At 32.6% G+C, this 20536-nt stretch overlaps 1 protein-coding gene across 2 annotated transcripts in view; it reads left to right on the forward strand.

Moving 5' to 3' along the window:
* Positions 1-20536, forward strand: part of LOC132201858 (scavenger receptor class B member 1) — a 30931-nt gene that overhangs the window by 3962 nt on the left and 6433 nt on the right. The window contains exons 1-3 of one of the 2 annotated variants that reach the window (XM_059628382.1): positions 10048-10333; positions 18059-18150; positions 19035-19195. In XM_059628382.1, coding sequence (XP_059484365.1) covers positions 10279-10333; positions 18059-18150; positions 19035-19195 — 308 coding nt within the window. In that variant the 5' untranslated portion in view covers positions 10048-10278. Of the gene's footprint in view, positions 1-10047; positions 10334-18058; positions 18151-19034; positions 19196-20536 lie in introns of those variants that run through there. The other variant, XM_059628383.1, reaches the window with a different exon arrangement.

Consider the following 20536-nt stretch of genomic DNA (forward strand, 5'->3'; position numbering starts at 1 on the left):
AGAAAAAGTTTTAAGTAGCAACTCTCCTCTTTTTTTTATCGCCCGAATGTGCAGCTGAGCACTCGCTCGAGCGAAACGGGCGCAACCCAGTATTTTCCCTCGAATTATTGCAACCCAATAAAAAACCACGTGGTTCACTTGAGAGGCACAATTTTGTTTAATTAAGCGTGTCAAGTCACTCAGATCTAATGAAGGAGAAGAAGAATTGAGACGCTTGAAGTCAAACTTTTATTTTCATAGGTAAAATGATAAATTTTTGTTAAGAAATTGTTTGTTTTACTTTCGTGCTCACAAATTTTACTGATTAAAAATAACAATTGTGAACAAGTATTGATACATGAAAACTTCAATTTATTCATTTACTTTTTTATATTTAATATATTAAACATAATTAAGATATTGTGTATTATCTTATATTTATTTCTTCTTTTCATTCTGCTGGCGTTTAAGTTCAGAGAGTGATAATGATTCATCCAATATTTCATTATAATCTTTAAACTTTAATTTGTGATCAATCAAAGCCATTATTTGGCTTTTTCAAATGAAAAACAAACGATACTTGAAAGAGGAGGAAGGTTTAGGTATTAATTTTAAAAACCTTGCTTTTTGCGGAAAAAGAGCCGCGAAATACACTTCTGCTTTGCGAAAAAAAAAAAACGAAAAATAATTTATACGACCTTCTCCATTCATGCCTTGGTTGACATTTGCGTTTAGAACTATAGCTTTTTGGTGCTTGTAAAGATATAAAAAAAGACTTGTCTACGTTACGTTATATGCGAAATTTTTATTGCCGTCATGTGATTTTTTCTGATCACATGCTCCGTTTGATAGAACGGTAGACCAGGGGTTTGTTCTCTTTCTCGTCTTTTGACAAAGACCTACGCTTTTATACTGTTTTGACTAAAGCATTCAAAGATTTTAATTTTTTTTTTAATTTTTTTGAATTAAGTTTTTTGCGAAAATCTGGAAATGCTTGTTAATGAAAATAAAATGCTTTTTAGTATTTCTATTAAAAAAATCACAGGTATTTTGTACAGGCTAATTATCCAATTCTCAGCTGTCATTAATCAAACAATTATTTATAATCTTAGCTCCTTCATTTTCTAATTATGCTAACCAATTTATTGTTGATAGTACTAAAAAGTGCATAAAATAAATTATTTTCTCTCCAACATTATTTAAAATAGATGCTTGAGAAAAAATAATTTATCAAATATTTGTGCAGCCTTGAAATGAAAAAAGTTCTACCATTTCTATTAGATCTTGGGCAAAATTGTAATAGAAGATTTTTTTAAACAAAAATTTTTAAGATTAAATTTAACGTTTAAAATGTTTTAAATGTTTTTTTACCAAATCATTTCATAATGCAGGGTTTGCCAATCTTATTTATTTTACTTAAATGTCATAAATTGCCACTTTATTTAATTATAGGTATAGATACGAGTTTATTTTTCTAGTCGTGTGCCGATCACTTTATAAGAGAATATTGTCCGCTGCAGCACTGCGCTTTTGAAACAAAATCCACACTGCAGTTTATTTAAATGCTGATCGAGAAGGCGCTCACCTTGACTCGTTTATAATGAACGCATATGCACAGGTCGTCTGCCCTCCGATGCATCTCACAATCCACCGGCTGTGCGTATAGAAAATATTATTATGTTTTCTCGCTCGCCATTATTGCACCACTCGAATGTCACTTGGACGTGAATATCATAGAGACAACGGTTCATTATACCTCGGAAGAGAAGACAACAAATTTTAAGGACCTCAATTATTTTCGCCACAAAGGAAGGAAAAGAGTTTATATTTGCGTGTCCCTGTTGATTATAATTCAACAACAAACGCAGGAATTTTACTTTCAATGAAAAAATATACCGCACGTCACGCCCTTGGCGTATTATCGTTTGTCTGCGTCTTTCCGCTGGAATTTCTATGGCCTGCATGTGTATTTTATTTTCATATAACACTAATTAATTAGAGCTGACTGAGATATCCTTACTGAGGCATAATATTACTCGCCAAGCGTGCAAAAATACAAAAAGTAAATTTTACCCCTCAGGTATTTAATAAGTTAGTTTACTATTTAATATATTTATTTTAACAGCTAGATATATTATTTCAAGTTTTATAGTTATGAAACGATATTTTTTAAAAAATATTTAATACATAATTATAAAAAGTTAAACACTAAATTTAAAATATTTTAAAACATTTTTAACAATTGTTGTTGATGCTGAATTTTTAAAGTTTTAAAAAGCTATAAATATCACACACTGATTGACTTCTGGAATGATAATATGTGTATATATTTTGTCTTTCGAACAAGGTTGCCAAATTGAAAATTATAAACCGTACCAAATATCGCATCAAAAGAATTTTCGCAAAAAATTTGTTGTAAATTTAAAAGTATATTTTATGATTTATTTAAATTCAATACACAGGACGACTCAGGACGATGAATTTTTACAGAGACTTGTTTTATAAGTTGAGAAATCTCGCGCTGTCCTTGGAGGCTAAACTACTACTTTTAAAATTACATATTGATTTCCTGCGCCGGCCACACAAAAACACAGTGCCGGGCTGTGTTGCAGCAGAGCGTGTTTATTATTACTATTTCTTTCATAACATCAGAAAACTCGGACAAAATGCGCCAATGCATAGCTCAATCCGAGCCGAGTGCCCGACTTTAAGGAAAGAGGGCGCCTCGACCTGGACGACTGCCAAGAAAGATGATGCACCTTTCTCTTTGCGCCTGCCGGGTAGACTACCAGCGCGACACAACTTCGTTCTTATTGCATAGCCCCACGCTATATTACTTACAGTATGAAACAAAAAATATTTAATTACAAAAAGGTCAAATGATGCATGGTTCAAACTTCAACCTTGTTATCACGGCAAGCTCAAAACACACACTTTTAATGACAGATTCTGAATTTTTTCTTATGATTCAGATTCAGAACAGAGGGAGACACTTAATTATTTTTCTAGCTGATTTATTATTAAAACCAAATTAACTGAAAAAATCAGAAAAGGCTGCAGAATGGGGTGTTCACGGAAAAAGCAAAATAATGGTGTAAAAAAATCATAGGTTTTTGAAATGCTCTTTGAAGTAGTTTTAAGTTAATTACAAATCATTCATTTGGACTTTGCTCTATTGGGTGAACGAATTATTCATTAAAATTCACCTTGGCGTGTTTTGCCTCTTCTTGTCAGTTAACCTAATAAACCGACCAGACTTGGAAGCACCTGTAAAACATTCAACGTGAGTCTGCATACCCTGCATACAAACAACCAACTAATTGAGAGCGAGGCAAAATAATTAATCGATCCACAGTGCGATATCGACCGCGAGGAGAGAAAATAATAAAAAATGGAACTCTGGCACGGCGAGCACGGTGCAGGTTTTCTCATTAATAACTAATTACGTGCGTGTGTTCGTATACATATAGACAGGCGTCAGTTTTGTCCAAGTGTCGCTGCGCTCCGGTTGTGAACAAATTGCAAAACAAAAGCTGCTTCTCTGCAATTACGAAAATCAGCGAGTCAAAGAAAGGTTAATTGGCCGGCGAGATGAAAGCGGCCAACTCTCGTACTTTTTGTTTTGAGAGTTTCAAGTGGTGCAGAACAAAAATGTGGAGGGTGAAAAGTGCTTTTTTGCGCTGGAAGTCAAAATCACGGCTGGCGACGAGTGCAAAGAGACAAAGCGGAGAAAAGCAAACACGGCCGACGAGCACAAAAGTCGTGCCGGGAAATTTCACCCAACAGCAGAGGGAAGCTGGGACCCTTGTTTGGTCTGTGAACGCGCAAAAAAGAGGTGCAAGTAAGTTGAAAGGAACTTTTTCAATTGCGAAAATGCTGGTGAAAATTGGCATTGAAACTTCAAATATTCACAATTTGTATTGTCAGCAAGTTCCTTTGTGCGGACCGGAAAATTATATGATGCGTCGTCTTTTCGTGATAATAGATGATGTGTTTTGTTTTCACATTATTGACAAGTGACAACTGCTAAAGCTTGAGAGAAGGAATTTTGATTAGTCATTGTATTTTTATACTACGTCCAGTGAAGTATGTATAAAAAATATAAATTAATATTTAATTTATTTATTTATCACACAACATGTAAATTTTATTTTTTAGTATTAAAGCACTCAATTATTTACATTTGAAAACAAAATAATTTTTTATATAAGAACAACAATTTTTCTTTCACATTTTGTGAAATTCTAACAATTAAAAATTAAAATAAACTATTTTAATTAAAAGCTTATAAACGGAAAAAATTATTATTTTTGCAGCTACAATTCTATTAAATAATAATATTCTATAGAGATCTGAAGAGTCTGAAGGTTATTTTCTTCTTCATTAGTCAGTCACATATAATAAATTACATTCTGAGGCACAACAGTATCTAATAAGTAATACAATATAAATAAATTAATTTTGAAATAATATTTTTGTGTTTGGGATTTTTCCAGATTTCTTTGAACTGTTTTCCTAAAATAATATTTAGGGCGTTCGGAAAGCCTAACCTGACCCAAGCTAAATTAACCCACCCATGCAATTTAAATTACGGGTTAAGATAGACTAAGTCAGATTAAAATATTGAATTGCCCTTTATATTTTCTTAGTTAGACCCTAGCTTCGTGTCCCATTTTTCAATCATGCAGTCAACATTATTCATTTTATTGAATCGTCTTTAAAGTTTAAAATATCAATAATTATAAACAGGAGAATTTGCAAAATAAATTGGTTCTGCTCGTTGGGGAAATTCAGGGCCGCGACAGCTTATTAATAAAACATACAAAAGCCGCGCTAAGTTCTGAGTGAGCTCACAATGCAAGGCAGCTTAGCCAAGCCAATTTTCTAAGAAGGCGCGGTGCTGAAAAGTGCGAAGGAACGAAGAAAGACTCTCCCTTCGTTTCAACACAAGCATCCCGTGTAATAAAAATGTGTGTCTGCCCATTGGTATACATGTGTGTCGCTCTCTTTTAAATATTTGCAAAATGATTAGTGAGACCAATTCAATGAAAAGTCAAAGAAAAATATTAGGCGATTTTACAGTTAGCTGAAAAACTTTGAATTCTTTGAAATCCAATTGGAACGGCACCATTCATTTTACATCAGCAATACAATTTTATTGATAAATATTTTAAAAAGTATTTGTACCACATCAGTATTTATTTCTTATTATCAAGGTAGGACAAATTAAAAAAAAAATCAGGAAATTTTGATTTCAGCCAATACAGTGGTTTTCGTCAATATTTTATCAAACACAAGAAAAAGATAAGACTTTATTGTTTTCTTATTTAGAAAAACTTCTTTTGATTGATCACTTTCCACTTATCCTTATTTTCCTTATTTTTATATTGATGCAGTGTTCACCTGACAATTCAGCCTTGCGTGTGTGCCAAATTGCTTTGGACAACAAAGTGATGCTGGGGTCGATTCGTAATCACATAATGTTTGATTGCGCAACATCTCGCGGGCGAAACAAAGAAATTCGCCTGTGACCCAATGTCGCCTTTGCACGCCCCAAACAGGTGGCTGCCAATCAATGGGTGCACAAAACTTTCTCAATATAGTTAGTTTACAAACGTCATTGTGAGCAGGGATGCAAAATCATCGCGGCTCACAATGGAGAACAGCATGACAATGATTCGATTTTTGGCCAGACCTGAAGCCCTAAACCGATCTTTGTTGAATTTCTCTATTGGAACACGCACGTGGAATTCAGACCTTGGCACGTTTCGCTTAAAGGTTATGCTCGAAAAATCTTTTCCTTGGATCGCAGTTTGACGAAATTTGATACCTTGTATGCACAAATGCACTGAATGACACGCAGATTCGAGGGCTCTTCATTTTTGGTCTTCAATGAGCACGGTCAAGTTTAAACTGTGCGTTTCTCAAGAACACGTTTTTGTATGCGTGAAAGTGTATAGTTATGTGATCGGTCGAGTGGAAATTAATTGCTCAATTTCTCGAATTTTAATTATATAGTTTTCCCCTCTGAACTAATAAATAACATATTTTTGTCCCTCTGTGGTTCATAATGAAGCAAAAACTTCGTTTATAGTAAAATAATACCATGAGAGTTAAAATGTTCTTTTTCTTGAGTGGAAGGAATTTTTAAATGATTGATTTATATACTTAAGTTAATTAATAGAATTGAAAATACCACAGAGCAATATTATTATGAATATTCTTCTATACTCGACATTCCATTACATTTTCAAGATCTTTATTTTTAAAGCATTAGAAAAGCTATTTACAAAATACGGTTTGCTTATCCCTATATTAATTTTATAATTTTGTAATTATGTTATATATAATGTAAAAATTTTAATATTTGTTAATAATTAATCAATTTATTTCAAATATTTTAAAACAAATACAACTTAAAAAATTTGTTAAGAAAATTCGCGATAAAATAAATTTAATGTGATAAATTTACAATTTAATGATTTGTTATTTATTTATATTTAAAAACTAATTTGTTGTTTACATCTGTTGAGGTGCGCAAAATATATCTATATAATTATACGTCAGTTGTTTATTTTTAAATGCCTTTTTTGGAGATTAATTATTTAATTTGTGAAATGATCGCAGCTATGAAATAATTTTTAGCAATTGAAACCCAAAGAAAACTATTTGAAAAAAAGCTTTATAAAACAAATTCCATTATTTTTGTTTTGACACAAAACGAATTTCACTTTCATGGAAGTCGGGGTCAAAATAAAGTCACAGGGGCCTGTGCTTAAACACCCCTATAATCACAATAAGCCGTTGTGGGCCGTGAAATTTTACAAAATTAAGAGAGCCACATCCTGCGCACAAGTTCAACCCAGTCAAAGCTCCCTGCCGTCCAAGGTCGCGACTCGACCAAAAAAATAATATACAAAAAAACCGCTGCAGAGGCAATATTTGACCAGCTATAGAGTCGAAGCGCTCTCGCAGCTATTTTATTCGCGGCGCTTTTTTGCCACCCGTCATTATTTATGCACATTTTGAAGGTGACTTTGAGGTGAGTGAGCCGCTCATAGTTTTTCTTTGTGAAAACCCACCGTTACCACAGCATTTTCGGGTGTTCATTTGCGTAATTAAAATAATGCATGAACGGTCACATGACGAATTCGATTTCGCGCCAAATCAAGGAGTAACTTGCAAAATTAAAACGGTGGCAAACGTTGCAGAACTGCCGCCAAGGCCCAGTCAGTGACACAATTCAAATAAATCTCATTGTCATCGGACAAAAAGCTATACAAAAATAATTTTTTTATTAACATATAAGTCTCAACTATTGCCTGCGGACATAAAAGAGAGTCAAGATCCAATAACTAGTAGACACCGTTTGCCTTTTTAAATCTGAAAGTGGTTTTTCTAGTTGACCGGTGGAAAGTATAAAAAATCAGCGCAAATTCTTGTAAACTTTAAATACGAGTGGTAACAGGAAGATCGTTAAATTTTTAACAAGTCTGATTAATATGCCCGGAGTCAAGAGTAGTGAAATTGAATCATTATATTTTTGCTTACCAACAATTGCTATTGGCTAATCTGGGTCATTTCTACTTGAGCTATAAACCAAAACAACCATCAAGTTGCAAAATCAATTCACGTTATTTTTCAGATGAGAAATATAAATTTATTATACCTTTCAGCCCGCACCTTAAAAAAGTAAAGAGGCAAGAGGCAACAACAAATCATGTTTTCTCTCGCTGGTATAAAAATTATATTCCAACCTTCCATTCGTTGTCTTGTTGCGTTTACATCAGATTATCAAGATTTATACTTTATTTCCATTTGTAAAATTTTAAAAAAACGATAATTTTGCTATATTTAAAAAAAATAAAAAAATAATAGAAAGGAATAATAATATTCCACTATTCCTTTAAATTGAATATAGCTAAAATTGAAAGTTGAAAGACAGAGGGTGACATTAGAAAAAAAGAGAAAAATATCAAACTGTTTTTAATTATAAAAAATGTTGCTGATTCAATTTTATATGATAATTGATGGCGTCCTACATAAAAGCTGGTCTTCGTAAAAATTCAAATAATGCAGCGCTTAACCTTATGAGCTTTTTTACGAAAAATGTGACATCCACGTGACTGCTGGCGCTGCAACCTGCAGAGATAAATTTTATATACAAACGGAGGCAGTAGTGTGTCTGTGCACAAAGCACCGTTACTGGCCAACAACTGTGTGCGGCTGCATTTATATGCCTTATTTTATGTTCTCTCTCTCTTTTCCACAATGTATGTGACACACATAAATCACATTGTTTATTCAAATCACAGCGAGGCAAAAGCGACTGGCAAAATCGTTAGTGGCGAAAGAGTTGCAGATGCTCGCCGAGTGCGCTCATTCAAGTCTCCGAGAATCGAAATTGGAGCGACACGTCTAATTAAATGCGGCGGCGAAACGTCGATCGCCAAACGCCGAGCTAGAGACGAAAGGAACCTTCGCATCAAATTAGTTACAGTTTCTTCCTTTACAAAATTCACGAGACCTTGGAATCAAAAGGAGCCTTTTTCGACTAAAAAATTCTTCCAAATTAAAACGAATCTTCTATGAAAACATAAATATTTTTTCAAAGGCCGGTGTAATATTTAATAGTCGGATTTATTTATAATTTCTATATTAGAATGAAATAAAATATTTTCCTGTTTGGTATTATTTTGCACTCAATTAACATTATGTGAAGTAACAAAAAAAGTTTAAAGGACAAAATTATATGTTTAGAGGTCGAATGCCTTGCGGTGTGAGAAAAACACCTAATTATAAATTATAATCCTTTAAATATAGATGTTAAATGAACGGAGTTAATGTTATCCAGAGCTGCTACAGCTGTTAATAGCAGGTTGAAAAGCAAGTTGTCTGTAGAACTGGATAATATCTCCTACGTGGACCTTTAGATAAATCCATTTAAAACTGTTTAAAACCAATTGAAATCACTACATAATCAATGTTTAATTAAATAAAAAAGACATTAATTTTTAATGTTTTAAATAAAAACAAAATTATAGAAACAGTATTATTTCATATTAATAATCACTGTTCAGAGTTAAATCAAGTTTTTTTTAATAATCAATTTTTTTTAAATTAACGTCGTTTATTACATTATCCGCTGTAGCATAAGAATATCTGTCAATATGATTTTTTCCCCTCACAAATTAAATTGATAGTAAACATGTTGGTTTTGCTTTTCAGAAGCTTTTTCTTATTAATTAAGTGTTTTTGTTTCGTTTTTATAAGAGCAAGGAGACTCTTGTGTGTTTCCATTCGTTTTCAAGCTCTTTTGCCGCACCTGAAGCAGAAAATGACATCTGCGCTGTCAACACATAGCGCAGCCGTGTCGTGCAGAATGCGAGATTTTGCAGACGGTCACGGTCTCTATCTAATTTCAGATAACGAAATTCAGGCCAAAGCAACTGCAGTCCTCAACTCTCTTAATAAAATGTAAACATTAAAATTAATTCAGAAAATAAATTAGAGATTAATGACGTTTCAAATATACAGATCTATCGATTTATTTTTAATTTTATAGGAATAACATCGAGGAGATATTAATTGAAGCAGAATGTATTGAAAAATTTTAAGAAATACAATTCCTCTTCCTATTAAACTGAAAAAAGCGCAATCAGCAAGGTCATATTGAAAAAAATAGCAATCGTGAGTATTCCGTGGAAGGCAAAAGCTATTTAAACGATGATGACAAAATATATAATTTGCAAACGCCAGCACCTCACGCACCGGCCCCAAGTTCAAATAAATAAAGTATCATGCGAAATAGCCGTTCCTTCTTTGCTGATAAAAATGATGATATGTCGAGGAGGATTATTATTGACAATTGATATTCCGGTTGCCGACGGTTGCGGCGATTCCAAACAAATACATAAAATGAGGAAACGGCCATCGGGCTGTTTTGCAAGCTAAGGTCACCGCGTTTCAAAGTGGACGAGGAGGCGCTGCCTTCGAAAGCAAACCATTGGTTCGCTCGCCTTAGCTGGAAGGTGAAATCTGCCATCATTGATTGCTCCTGCAGAGCGAGCGAGAGAGTGAGAAAGTTGAACGCTGAGTCTCTCAGGCAGTGTCTCAGTCAGTGTTGCCTGAGACGCGAAGGTACCAGGTTGTTGTTCGATCGTTGGTGCGCCGCCGCCACTCTGCTTTGGATATGCGCCGCTGAAAGTGAAATTATATTTATTTACACTCGACATACAGAAAGACTCTTTCCAATTTACTTGGATCATCTGAAACGCAAATCAACACACAAAAATTATAATGCAGCGCGCAAAGTTTTTGGACAAACTTAAGAGTGGATACCTGAGGAAGTGGTGTAAGTACAATTATTAATCGATTATTTAGTTGATTTTGTTTAATTCTAACAGACCGAGTAAATAATTAAAACAAAATTTGTATTTAAATTACATTAAATATTTTAGTAATAATATTTTATTGTTTACAAAATTTATATAAATTAATTCTTTAATTTATTAAATTTAATATGTATATAACGCCTTTTAATTTATTTAACTCGTCTCAGTTTTTATTCTAATCACATGCAATTAGACTGAATAGTTTTTCAATTATGTTTCAAATTCTATCTAAAGCTGGACAAATTTTTATTGTATATAACAAAGCTACTTATTCCACACCTTACTTTAAATCAAACGTTTTATCATACTTATGCACGGTTATTTTTTATTCTCGATCGTCCGAAAAGATGTTTATTCTCGTCCGAACAATAAATTATATGACCAGAAACTATTGTCACGTTAAGAGATTTAATTATTTTAGATACAAATATTCAATAAAATTTCATTCGAATTAAAATTACCAACTGATTATAAAACTATAAGTTTCAGTGTCAGAAAAGCAATCTTTAAGTATCTTTATATTGATATTCTATTAAATTTAAGGATATTGTGCACATATATATAGGATGAACAAATTTTTGTTGCATCGTCTGTGTGGCAATTAATTAATAGTCAGCTAGTGTTGACCGCAAACAAAATTTTGAAATCGAAACCGGCTCTGGGGCATGTTTAGTATTTATACGATTATTTTTAGCAATCGCCGGCGTTGCATAACAATGAGAAGAACCGAGAATCCGAAAGTGCGAAGGTTCGTCACTGACCAGCTGCTATATTTTTTGAACGTGCATCAACTTTTTTTACGTCACTCCTTTTTTTTCACCGCAAGATTTTTCTCAGCACCCGCGTGCAGATTATCGTGTTTCCCGCGAACATTAAGTAAGAATCGCTGGAGGCGTGTGCGGTCCAGAAAAACGAGTTGAAAAATGGCACCATAAAGGCAATCGGATCAAATATTACCACACGTCAGTTGTTGGAGATTTTTTTGCTTTAATATGTGTCACCTATATAATTTTAAGAGGCAGTCGAGTTGAGGAAAAAAATGTTGAGTTACGCCGCGCTTACGACAACTCTATATAGACTCTTAGCAAAATGTCACTGCTAAAGAGAAAGTCTCAAAGTCTGAGCTGCGAATTTGCTAATGCTGTAATATTTCAATGAAAAAAAGAAATGGCAATTAAAATTAAGAATATTTGAAAATTATTTCCAAACAGCAAAAATTTTGAAGTTTATATTTGAATAATAAATTATTATTTACAATGACGTAAAAAAAAAATCAGCGTATTTTATTTACATATTTTATATTTTCCTAATCTAACCGGAAATTCTTCATAGTTAAGAATCTGAAGATAGCAATTCACTTATGCCGAAGGTCAAATGCTCGATTGTTTACCAAAAACCGTCGATTGTGCTGAAATTCAATATTCATTTCAAACTGTTTACTTTTGTGCGACGCGCTTTTCGCACTTCCCAAAACAAACAGAAAAAGCTTTTTGTTTTATTTATAAACTCTTTCGGGAAAATTCTTCACCGGGGAGTGGAGCGCTTATGGACTTAAAGACGTCATCAACATATATTATAAGCAGAATGAAGAACTCATCTGCCTCTCCGACAATAAAACTTTTTGAGAGGATATAGCCTTGGAGTTCCGAATCGCGCTGATTCACTCGGTGGAAAAAATTCCACTCTTCGGCCAACCACTGATCTTCCTTGACTTTTTATCCGGCGTCATCGGAGAGACTGGTTTTCACTGCTGTTGCGCAATTCATCCTATTCGAATTCTGGTGTGGTGCTCGCGGCAGGTGCCCGCGCGCCGCCTCGAAGATATAATGAATTTCAAAAAGCTTGAATGACGCACACACGGCAGACGTAAACACGCCTCTGACTCAAACTTCAGACATACTCATACTACAATTGTGATTCAACTGTTGATGCATATTTAATTTAGTAGGGAAGTGGAATGAAAATAATTCACGGATACACTTTTATCTTCCGCGCGCAATGACGCACACATTTGCATTTTTCTCGCAATTTTTTCGCAATTTGTGAGATTTCATTTTGCAAATTTAGCAGATTTAAATTTCTGCTGCATACCTTAAATAATATGTAGAGTCTGACCGACATCTTTCATTTGCTTTAAAATTTGAGTAGATTGTGATTCGTTGAATTAATTAATATTACTGCTTGTACATTATAAAATTGATAAACAGAAATGTAGATTATGGCTCCACAATTTTCATTTATCTTAATGAATATGTGATGCACCTGAATTCTTATTTGTACAAATAATGCAAACTTTGGTAACCAAATTTTTTGTAAACCAAGATATATTTTAAAATTATATCGTCTGATTATGATTAAGAATTGAAAAAAAAAGAAAAAAATTTAAATTATAAAATAATATTCTTTTTAAAAAACGAAAATATTAAAAATAAATAGTACTAACCACATGAATATAGTAAGAAAAAAATTTAAAAAATTGTTTTGTTTTTTAATTTACTGTAGTTCTATTTACATAATATAAATTTATGCCACTCTTTCAACAGATTATGGCGATAATGATTCATAAGAATTACAATACTTTCTTCCTAAAATAACGCATTTTTTGTTAAAAATTTATTTCTTTTTTAAATTCATTGCGGTTTACTGAATTGAACGCGATGCAACTTAAATCTAACAATATGATTAAATTTAATGCAAATTAAAAAAAAACTCATTATTAATAGTTTTTTTTTACAATATCATCAATGTTGCAAGAGTCCGTGAAAATATAATAATATATTCAGAGAAATAAATGGGAGAACAGCTAAACTGGATCATCTATTATTAGTCAACCAGGAAAGGCCAGTTTGATTTCAAAGCATAATACTGTATGAATATGACAAAATCCTACAACCATTTACATGCACAAAAAAATTCATTCTGCCAAAAAATTAAATTAATTAAAAGTCAAGAAATATGAAAATAAAAAAACAATTGCGACTCACAGCCTGTTTGAAATTCAACCGATTCTCACTCTCGAGTGAATTTATTACGCAAAAGTGTTTGATGTGCGCGAGATTGAAAAAAAAATACCGGCTCTAATGCTCGCCAATGCATTAAATTGTGTTCATTTTCGTAGCGTGCCTTAGATTCGTATTATTTGTTGGTTTAGCTATAAATTGAAACGAACGGCTGCTTTCGAGCGGCGGCCGGCACTTAAGGCCCTTATTATTATTAAGCGCGCGCCGAAGAGATTTGAATTCCACGCCGCGGTGCACCGAGCGTTAGGTAACCTTTGAAGTGGTGCTGCTTGCAGAAAGTAGAAAGCTAATCACGCCGTCGTCGCGCCGGAATTATTTTCTCGCTTTATCTCACCGGAATGGAATCAAAGTGGCGCTATGCACTGCTCAATGATCGAAAATAACAATGAACAAAAAAATTCTCGCGCTTTTCAAAATCGCCTCGCGGGCCTTCATTAGCGCCGGCGTGCTCCGATTTCGAAGGAGATCGATGATGGGAAAATTTATTTGATGCTTTGTTTCAGAGGATTCTCATATGAACATTAATTTTTACATTTATACGAGACGGTTTAATTTCCATCCTTTCTCTCTTCTCTCACCTGTTGCTGGTGTTTTCTTTTTTGTGCACCAGCACGGCTGCAAAAGAAAACTTGTTTTGGCTAAAGAGTTGAAAAATTTTCCCACCGGAATGTGTAAATGTCAATGTTGACCGCATTTTTCCTTTATCTTTTTGCTAGACCAAGGGCATGTCGTATTGTTAAGCGGTGCTAAAATTTAGAGATTACGCAATGATAAAATGCTCAAGCCTCGCTTTGCACCGCAAAAGGTGAATGAAAAAGTTTAATGACAATGAAAAAAGCCAATCTGGTCTCATTTATTTAAAAAATTACGTGATCGTTTTAGTTCCGATCATCTTTTGGTATATAGTGCGCTGAATAAATTTAAACAAAATGTATGAAAATTAATTAAAATTAAAAATGAATTTCATAATATGAAGTTGACAACTGAGGGAAGATTCCTATTATTGTTGCATAATTAGCACTTTTAATTATTGAACGATTAGCAAAAGAAAAACATTATCATACCTTTTTCAATGTACACAGTGTACCTTTACTAAAATTTTTAACTCTTTTTAATACCATTGCGTTTACTTTGAACAGTAAATTTTACCTAATTAAACATGGAAATTGAAATTAAAAAGCTCACAATAATCCATAATGCATATTTGAATTGTTCTTACATTTATTATGTTGTGACAAATCAAATAATTTTTTAATGAAGTTTGAACTTTTAATCCTATTTGCAAAAATGGACTTTTGTTCTAGAAATAGTCAACTATAAATTTTTAACTGTACTTATTTTATATTTTTACCCTGTATCGCCCTGTATAATAAAAAGAAAGCATTTAAATATTTAAGTGATTTTGCAATATTATTAGATCTATAGTGAAATATAAACAGCAAATAAAATCTCTTGAGTGAACCTATGTCAATTATGATTATGATTCAGCAAATCTTCAAAGCTATAATATAAAAACACAAAATTTCGTTGCTCGTTAACACGTTGCAAATCGACAAAGAGGATTATATATTTTGTGTGTCAAGAGTCGTTACTCTCTCAAAACTTTTTATTTACCTTATGACAAGAGACGACCAAGTAACAAATATATAAATGAGAAAGTGCGCAAGTCTTTTTGTCAAAGAGATCGTGCTGAAAATTATTATTGCTATGAATGCTGCGAGGGTGACGCAAGCATAAGCCAAGCCGTGCCGCGGCGTGTTTTAATAAGATTTTCGCCTGCGGAGAGCCAAGCAAGGTGTTTCCGAGATGCATTATCTGCAAAGTTGTACTTGAGGCTGAACGCAAAGAGAATAACAACGAATCTCTTTCGAGAGGTTTCAAGCAGTTGTGTCAAGTGTGCGGTGATCTTGCAAACCGATTTGAATAATGCGCAGACTTTGTTTCCAAGAGATTGCCGGTAGATATTTTTGTAATGGTTCTCTTAGCTTTTTAGGTCAATTGATCACGGGGTTCATTTCTGTTAAAGTAGCTTTTGTTATAGCATAATCGTTTATATGTTGCACAATATAAATTTTCAAAAATACAAGAAAATCCACTCTTCTTTTTAAAATGGATAGTGCGTATTTGAATTGAAATTTTATAATGTTTAATCAGCAATTTAAACACCCATATTATAAAATTAATTTAATCATATACTGTAAGTATAATGTATGTTAGGCAAAATCTGTATAAGAGGAGGACACTTAAATTGCCTACTTTTTTTTATCACTTTTTAATTGGACTGAATTTTATAGGCAAAACAGTTTGTAAAACATTATTGTATTTGAATAATTTAATGAAAATTTACTGCCCTCTCTGCTAACCGAAAATTTTGCAAATACAATTGCTATGGTTTTCAATAAATTTTATTATTTTTAATCAGTTTAAACTGTCTCCTATATAATTATTTAATGTTTTGGCACTTTGAAATTGATACATTGAAATTTAATTCCCCCAAATATATCCCAAATCCCTAAAACAACAATATTCTTATTTAAAATACTATTGAAACCTTTACAACGATAAGCGTAGTCATCAGCCAGGAGCCAGGAGAATAAAAAGTATTAATATGTCATACGTTTCTCTTCCTCTCTCCGCCTTGTTCGTGTCGACATTACTCTGCGTACCGCAATAATTTATTTCCTGCCGCAATCGACTCCGCGAAACCAATGACAATAAATCTGCCTGCAGCGATTTTATCTTCTCATATAAATATGAGAAGATAAATTTATAATAAGAGATGATGACTTTGAAACTGCATCACTTGCTATTTCACTCGATCTGCGATAATAACATGTGCATACCTTTTCTCAGAATCACACGCACAATCTCGTAGCGATAAAAATTAACTATTTAATAATCTTGCATTTTTTTTTCTATCCCTTAATGACGTTTTAACTATGCAGGGTCGAGCTATTTTTTTTTCTTTCGCAGTCAGCAATAATTACGAGCAAAAGTTGTGAAATGTTTGCTACTCATCTGGTTTTTTCATTGTTTGTTTGTCGAGGTAAACAGTAAAAAAAATATGTGATGAGGAAAGTAAATGTTGAGGTCGAAAATCATTTGTTTGGATTTTGTCTTCCGCAAGAGACGTCGGATCCTTGCAAGCTTATAATGTTAGTTGCAGAGGCTCGTTAATCTTCTGGTGGAAGGAGCAAGTTTGTCGGAATTTCGTGTCTCTTTTGACCTTCATTTGCTCTCCTCACAAAGTTCCTGTGCGTGGCCACCACAATTATTTCAAATTATTTCGGGCCGTGTTTTGGTATGAGATGAATGAAATTGAATTTAAAAATTCAAGATTATATCTATAAATGCGTAAGATTATTGTAATAAAATTTTAAAATAATAAAAAACTATAAAATTTTTTATATAATAAAAAACTTCATCATAAAATATGTACATTTTGTTTTTATTTTTTGTAATATTTTTATGTAATTATTATTTTCCTATTTTAAAATTTACTTTAATTTGATAAATTAAGTAAATTAAAATTTAATATTATTTATTAAATTTTTTCATTTAAAAAATTTAAAATACGTTAAATAAATAATAAAAATTGAGTAAAGCCGTCGTTGAATTGAAGTTATGGCAAACAGCAAAGTTTTTAAAGATGGCTTTGGCTTGACCTAACCCTAAAGAAAATTGATTATGCGATACCATAATAATGAAGTAAAAAATTATCAAATTTAAAAATCCATGCATAAGAAATGTTAGATAAATATTAAAACCACTTCAAACAAATTAATAATTATATTATCTAGAGCAGCCCTGCCCTAGCCCAATAATGTAATTTAGTTTGTGGTCATGATCATGAATCTAACCATAAAATCATCATGATTATAATTAAACACTTGGAAGATACTATGTTACTTTTGTTGAAAATGTAAACGGCAGCTATCAGCAAACTCAATGCAAAATTTGCTTACTCACGATTCTTCTTTGACTCTGAAACTTTTACCTTGAACTCTCATTTTAAAGATAATTCGTGTCTGCTATTTACATTAATTTGAAATGCCGGAATTTCGCAATTGTCTGGTTAGAAGCTCATAATTTCCATAAGGTTCCCATTGCATAAAATATCAAATTAAGGAAATGAGAAAAATGAAAAAATCTTAAAACAAAATTAAAGTATCAAAGAAACTTTTATCTAATCTTTGCGAATTAATTTTGAACTTTTTGGTTAAAATAAGATTTTTAAGAAAGCTTTTGTTGCCTTTCAATAGTTTCAAATAGGACAACAATGTCCAAAATTAGATTCGACATAAAAGTTATGAAATTAAAGTTGTCAGCGATTTTATTAACATGTAAAATTCCTTAAGCCAACAAAGTGAAAGTAAAGCCCGTTATCATCGTGATAAGCAAAACAAGTGAATTTGTGAGAATGAGCGCGACGTGATTAGTTAAATAAAACAACTCTTCCTGTTCCTTGAGCGTCTGCTCACCCGTTCACCTTTGCAAGGCCGCGGCTTGTGTGACATAACCCGAGGCTGCATTGGGCGGCTCAGGTGCTAAAATCTCCACTTTTTTCGCGTTGCGGAACTCATTTTTCATAATGATAAAGAAAAATGTCTTCTCAGTACATTCATGTTATAGTTAATTAAAATATGAACTTGATCTTTGTTTCAGGGTTGGTGATTTTAGTATCGTTGGTGCTGCTGTCATTCGGTGCCTTGGTCGCCGTTTTCTTCTCCCAATGGGTGCAGTTTTTCATTGGACATGTAAGTATTTTTATCAATAATTGATAAAATTATTGTCATTTGTCATTTTTATTTAATCAAATACAAAAAAGGAATGAAGATTTTTTAAATACCAGCTAATAATTTAATACATAATAATAGAGCAGCGTTTAACACTTAAAAAATAATTTTGAAAGGAAAGGTTCAAATAAAATCCAAGCTTTTCTCTCCTTTAACTCTTTGAATTTGGTAAATTTAAGTAATCATTATCTGATTTGATTTAATGTTTAATTAATTTAAACCTGGTGTTAAAATAAATTATTTTTGATGTTAGAAAACGTCTCGCCTTGTATTTTATTAAATTAATTTTGAAAATATGTTTTTGATGACACCCATTGAAATTTTATTAAAAAAAACACATCAATGAATCATTCTGAGAAATTGCTGGTTATTTTTCTGATGACTTTTCGTCAGGGAAAAACAACACAGGCTTAATTTCTCCGTATTTCTTAGTTCGTCCATGACGCACTGAATTTCCTCATGGAACACCAGTAAAAAACTTAATGGACTCTCTCACAATTATTTTGTCGCGCGCTCTGCCATTAGCAATAATTACCCTTTGGTTGCATAACTCATTTGCGGAGCGATTTCCGTCTCCTATACATCTATTTCAGAGTTCATTGCGATTGAATGGAGAAAGTGCAACTGCCTTTTAGTTAAGGCGAGCGCATTTCTTTTTCCCTCGATTACAAACACATAATGTGTGCCTCCACGCATATTAATAACACACAACACATTGCAGCCTTTTCTTATTTCTCTATAATAAAAGCTGGCTTGGCCGTTAATGTTACACGCACACTTCTAATATAACATTAAAAGAATTTTTTATTTATTATACTGACCGGTGCGCGTTGTTTTGCTTCCAGGAAATCACGTTGCGTCAGGGCTCGCAAACATTCAAATGGTGGAGACAACCGCCCATCGAGCCACTCATGAAGATCTACATTTACAACGTGACTAATGCCGACGAGTTCCTCATTGACGGAGCAAAACCTATCGTCCAAGAACTTGGACCTTATGTTTACAGGTACAATTACAATACTTTTTTATTGTTGTAAGTTAAATTTAATGTAAATTATTTTAAACAATTTATTTAAAAAAATTTAATTTTTGATCAACAATTTATAGTAATTTATTATATTATAAAAATTTTTTATTTATAAACAGGAATCTATAAATTAAATAAAATTTTACATTACATAGTTTAGACTTTCTTTCAGCTTAATTAAAATAAAATTTTTTTTTCGTTATTATTATTATTATTATTATTATTATTATTAATAATTGTTGTCTGTCAAGTAGAAGGAGAAAATGGCTCTTAATTGTAAAAAACATAGCGTTGTAGAAACTTCTCATGTCATATATAATATTAATATAAAATTTATAAACGTTTCCTGTAATTGACTAAAATCTCAAATTAATTATTATTGATCAAAAAATTAATATCATCATTGGTGGTCTACTGCATAAGTTGAGATACCTCAGGAAAATAAAATGAAACGAAAACTTAACAAAAATTTAGTCAAGTCAAGTAACATGTTTGGTGAAAAAGCTTATTCAGAAGCATTCAGAAGTATCACGAAATTGAATTTAAAAATTGCTAATGTGAAAATCATCATTAAAATATACCCCGAAACAACCGATTGTTGAAAATTCAATTATAAATGTATCAAAGTTAATTAGTGAAAAAAATTATGGATTAAAAAATAAAAGCTGGTGAATGAGATTAATAAGCAGAATTTTTTTCATGAATTTCTATCACATAATGCAATCTGATTCAATCAAGAAATTTTTCTCCTTTTACGAAGCTTGTTGATTCAATCAGATCTTGACAGATAAAACCACCGTTTATTAACTTCTTTCTACAAACTCTCGAAGGCTCCCATTTCCAATCGGCCGTGCATGTCGATCAAAACACGAGTTGTCTCTCTGGCGTGCAAATCGATTGTGTCTACTCTCACTAGCCACTCGAAAATTCCCTCTCGATTCGCGACGATACAGGTACTTGAGTAGAATTTATTTTCGACTGTCCTCAACAAGGGCTTTCCCACTCGCAAATTCAAGGAGAACGACCTTCGTCAGTCGCTTCCCCAAATTTTTAATGCGCAAGTGAGACCTTTTTCAGGCAGTACCGCTTCAGGTCAGTTCCCACATTATTATTTACTCACTTACTCAGTTTCCCTCGGGCTTGATTTATTAAACAATCCAGCCGCGATTTCCTTATTTATGAAAGGGAAACGAGTTTTCCGACGGCAATTCAAAATGCATGCATCTCGCTGGGAGGTTTTAATTGTCGTGCAACGTGTTTCTATAATATTTACTGCAAGAATGATGAAAGTGCGTCCAGTGGCGCAATTTAATTATATAG

This window comes from Neocloeon triangulifer, unplaced genomic scaffold, assembly GCF_031216515.1.
Source record: "Neocloeon triangulifer isolate White Clay Creek 2 clone unplaced genomic scaffold, ASM3121651v1 ptg000014l, whole genome shotgun sequence".
In the NCBI taxonomy this organism is placed as follows: Eukaryota; Metazoa; Arthropoda; class Insecta; order Ephemeroptera; family Baetidae; genus Neocloeon; species Neocloeon triangulifer.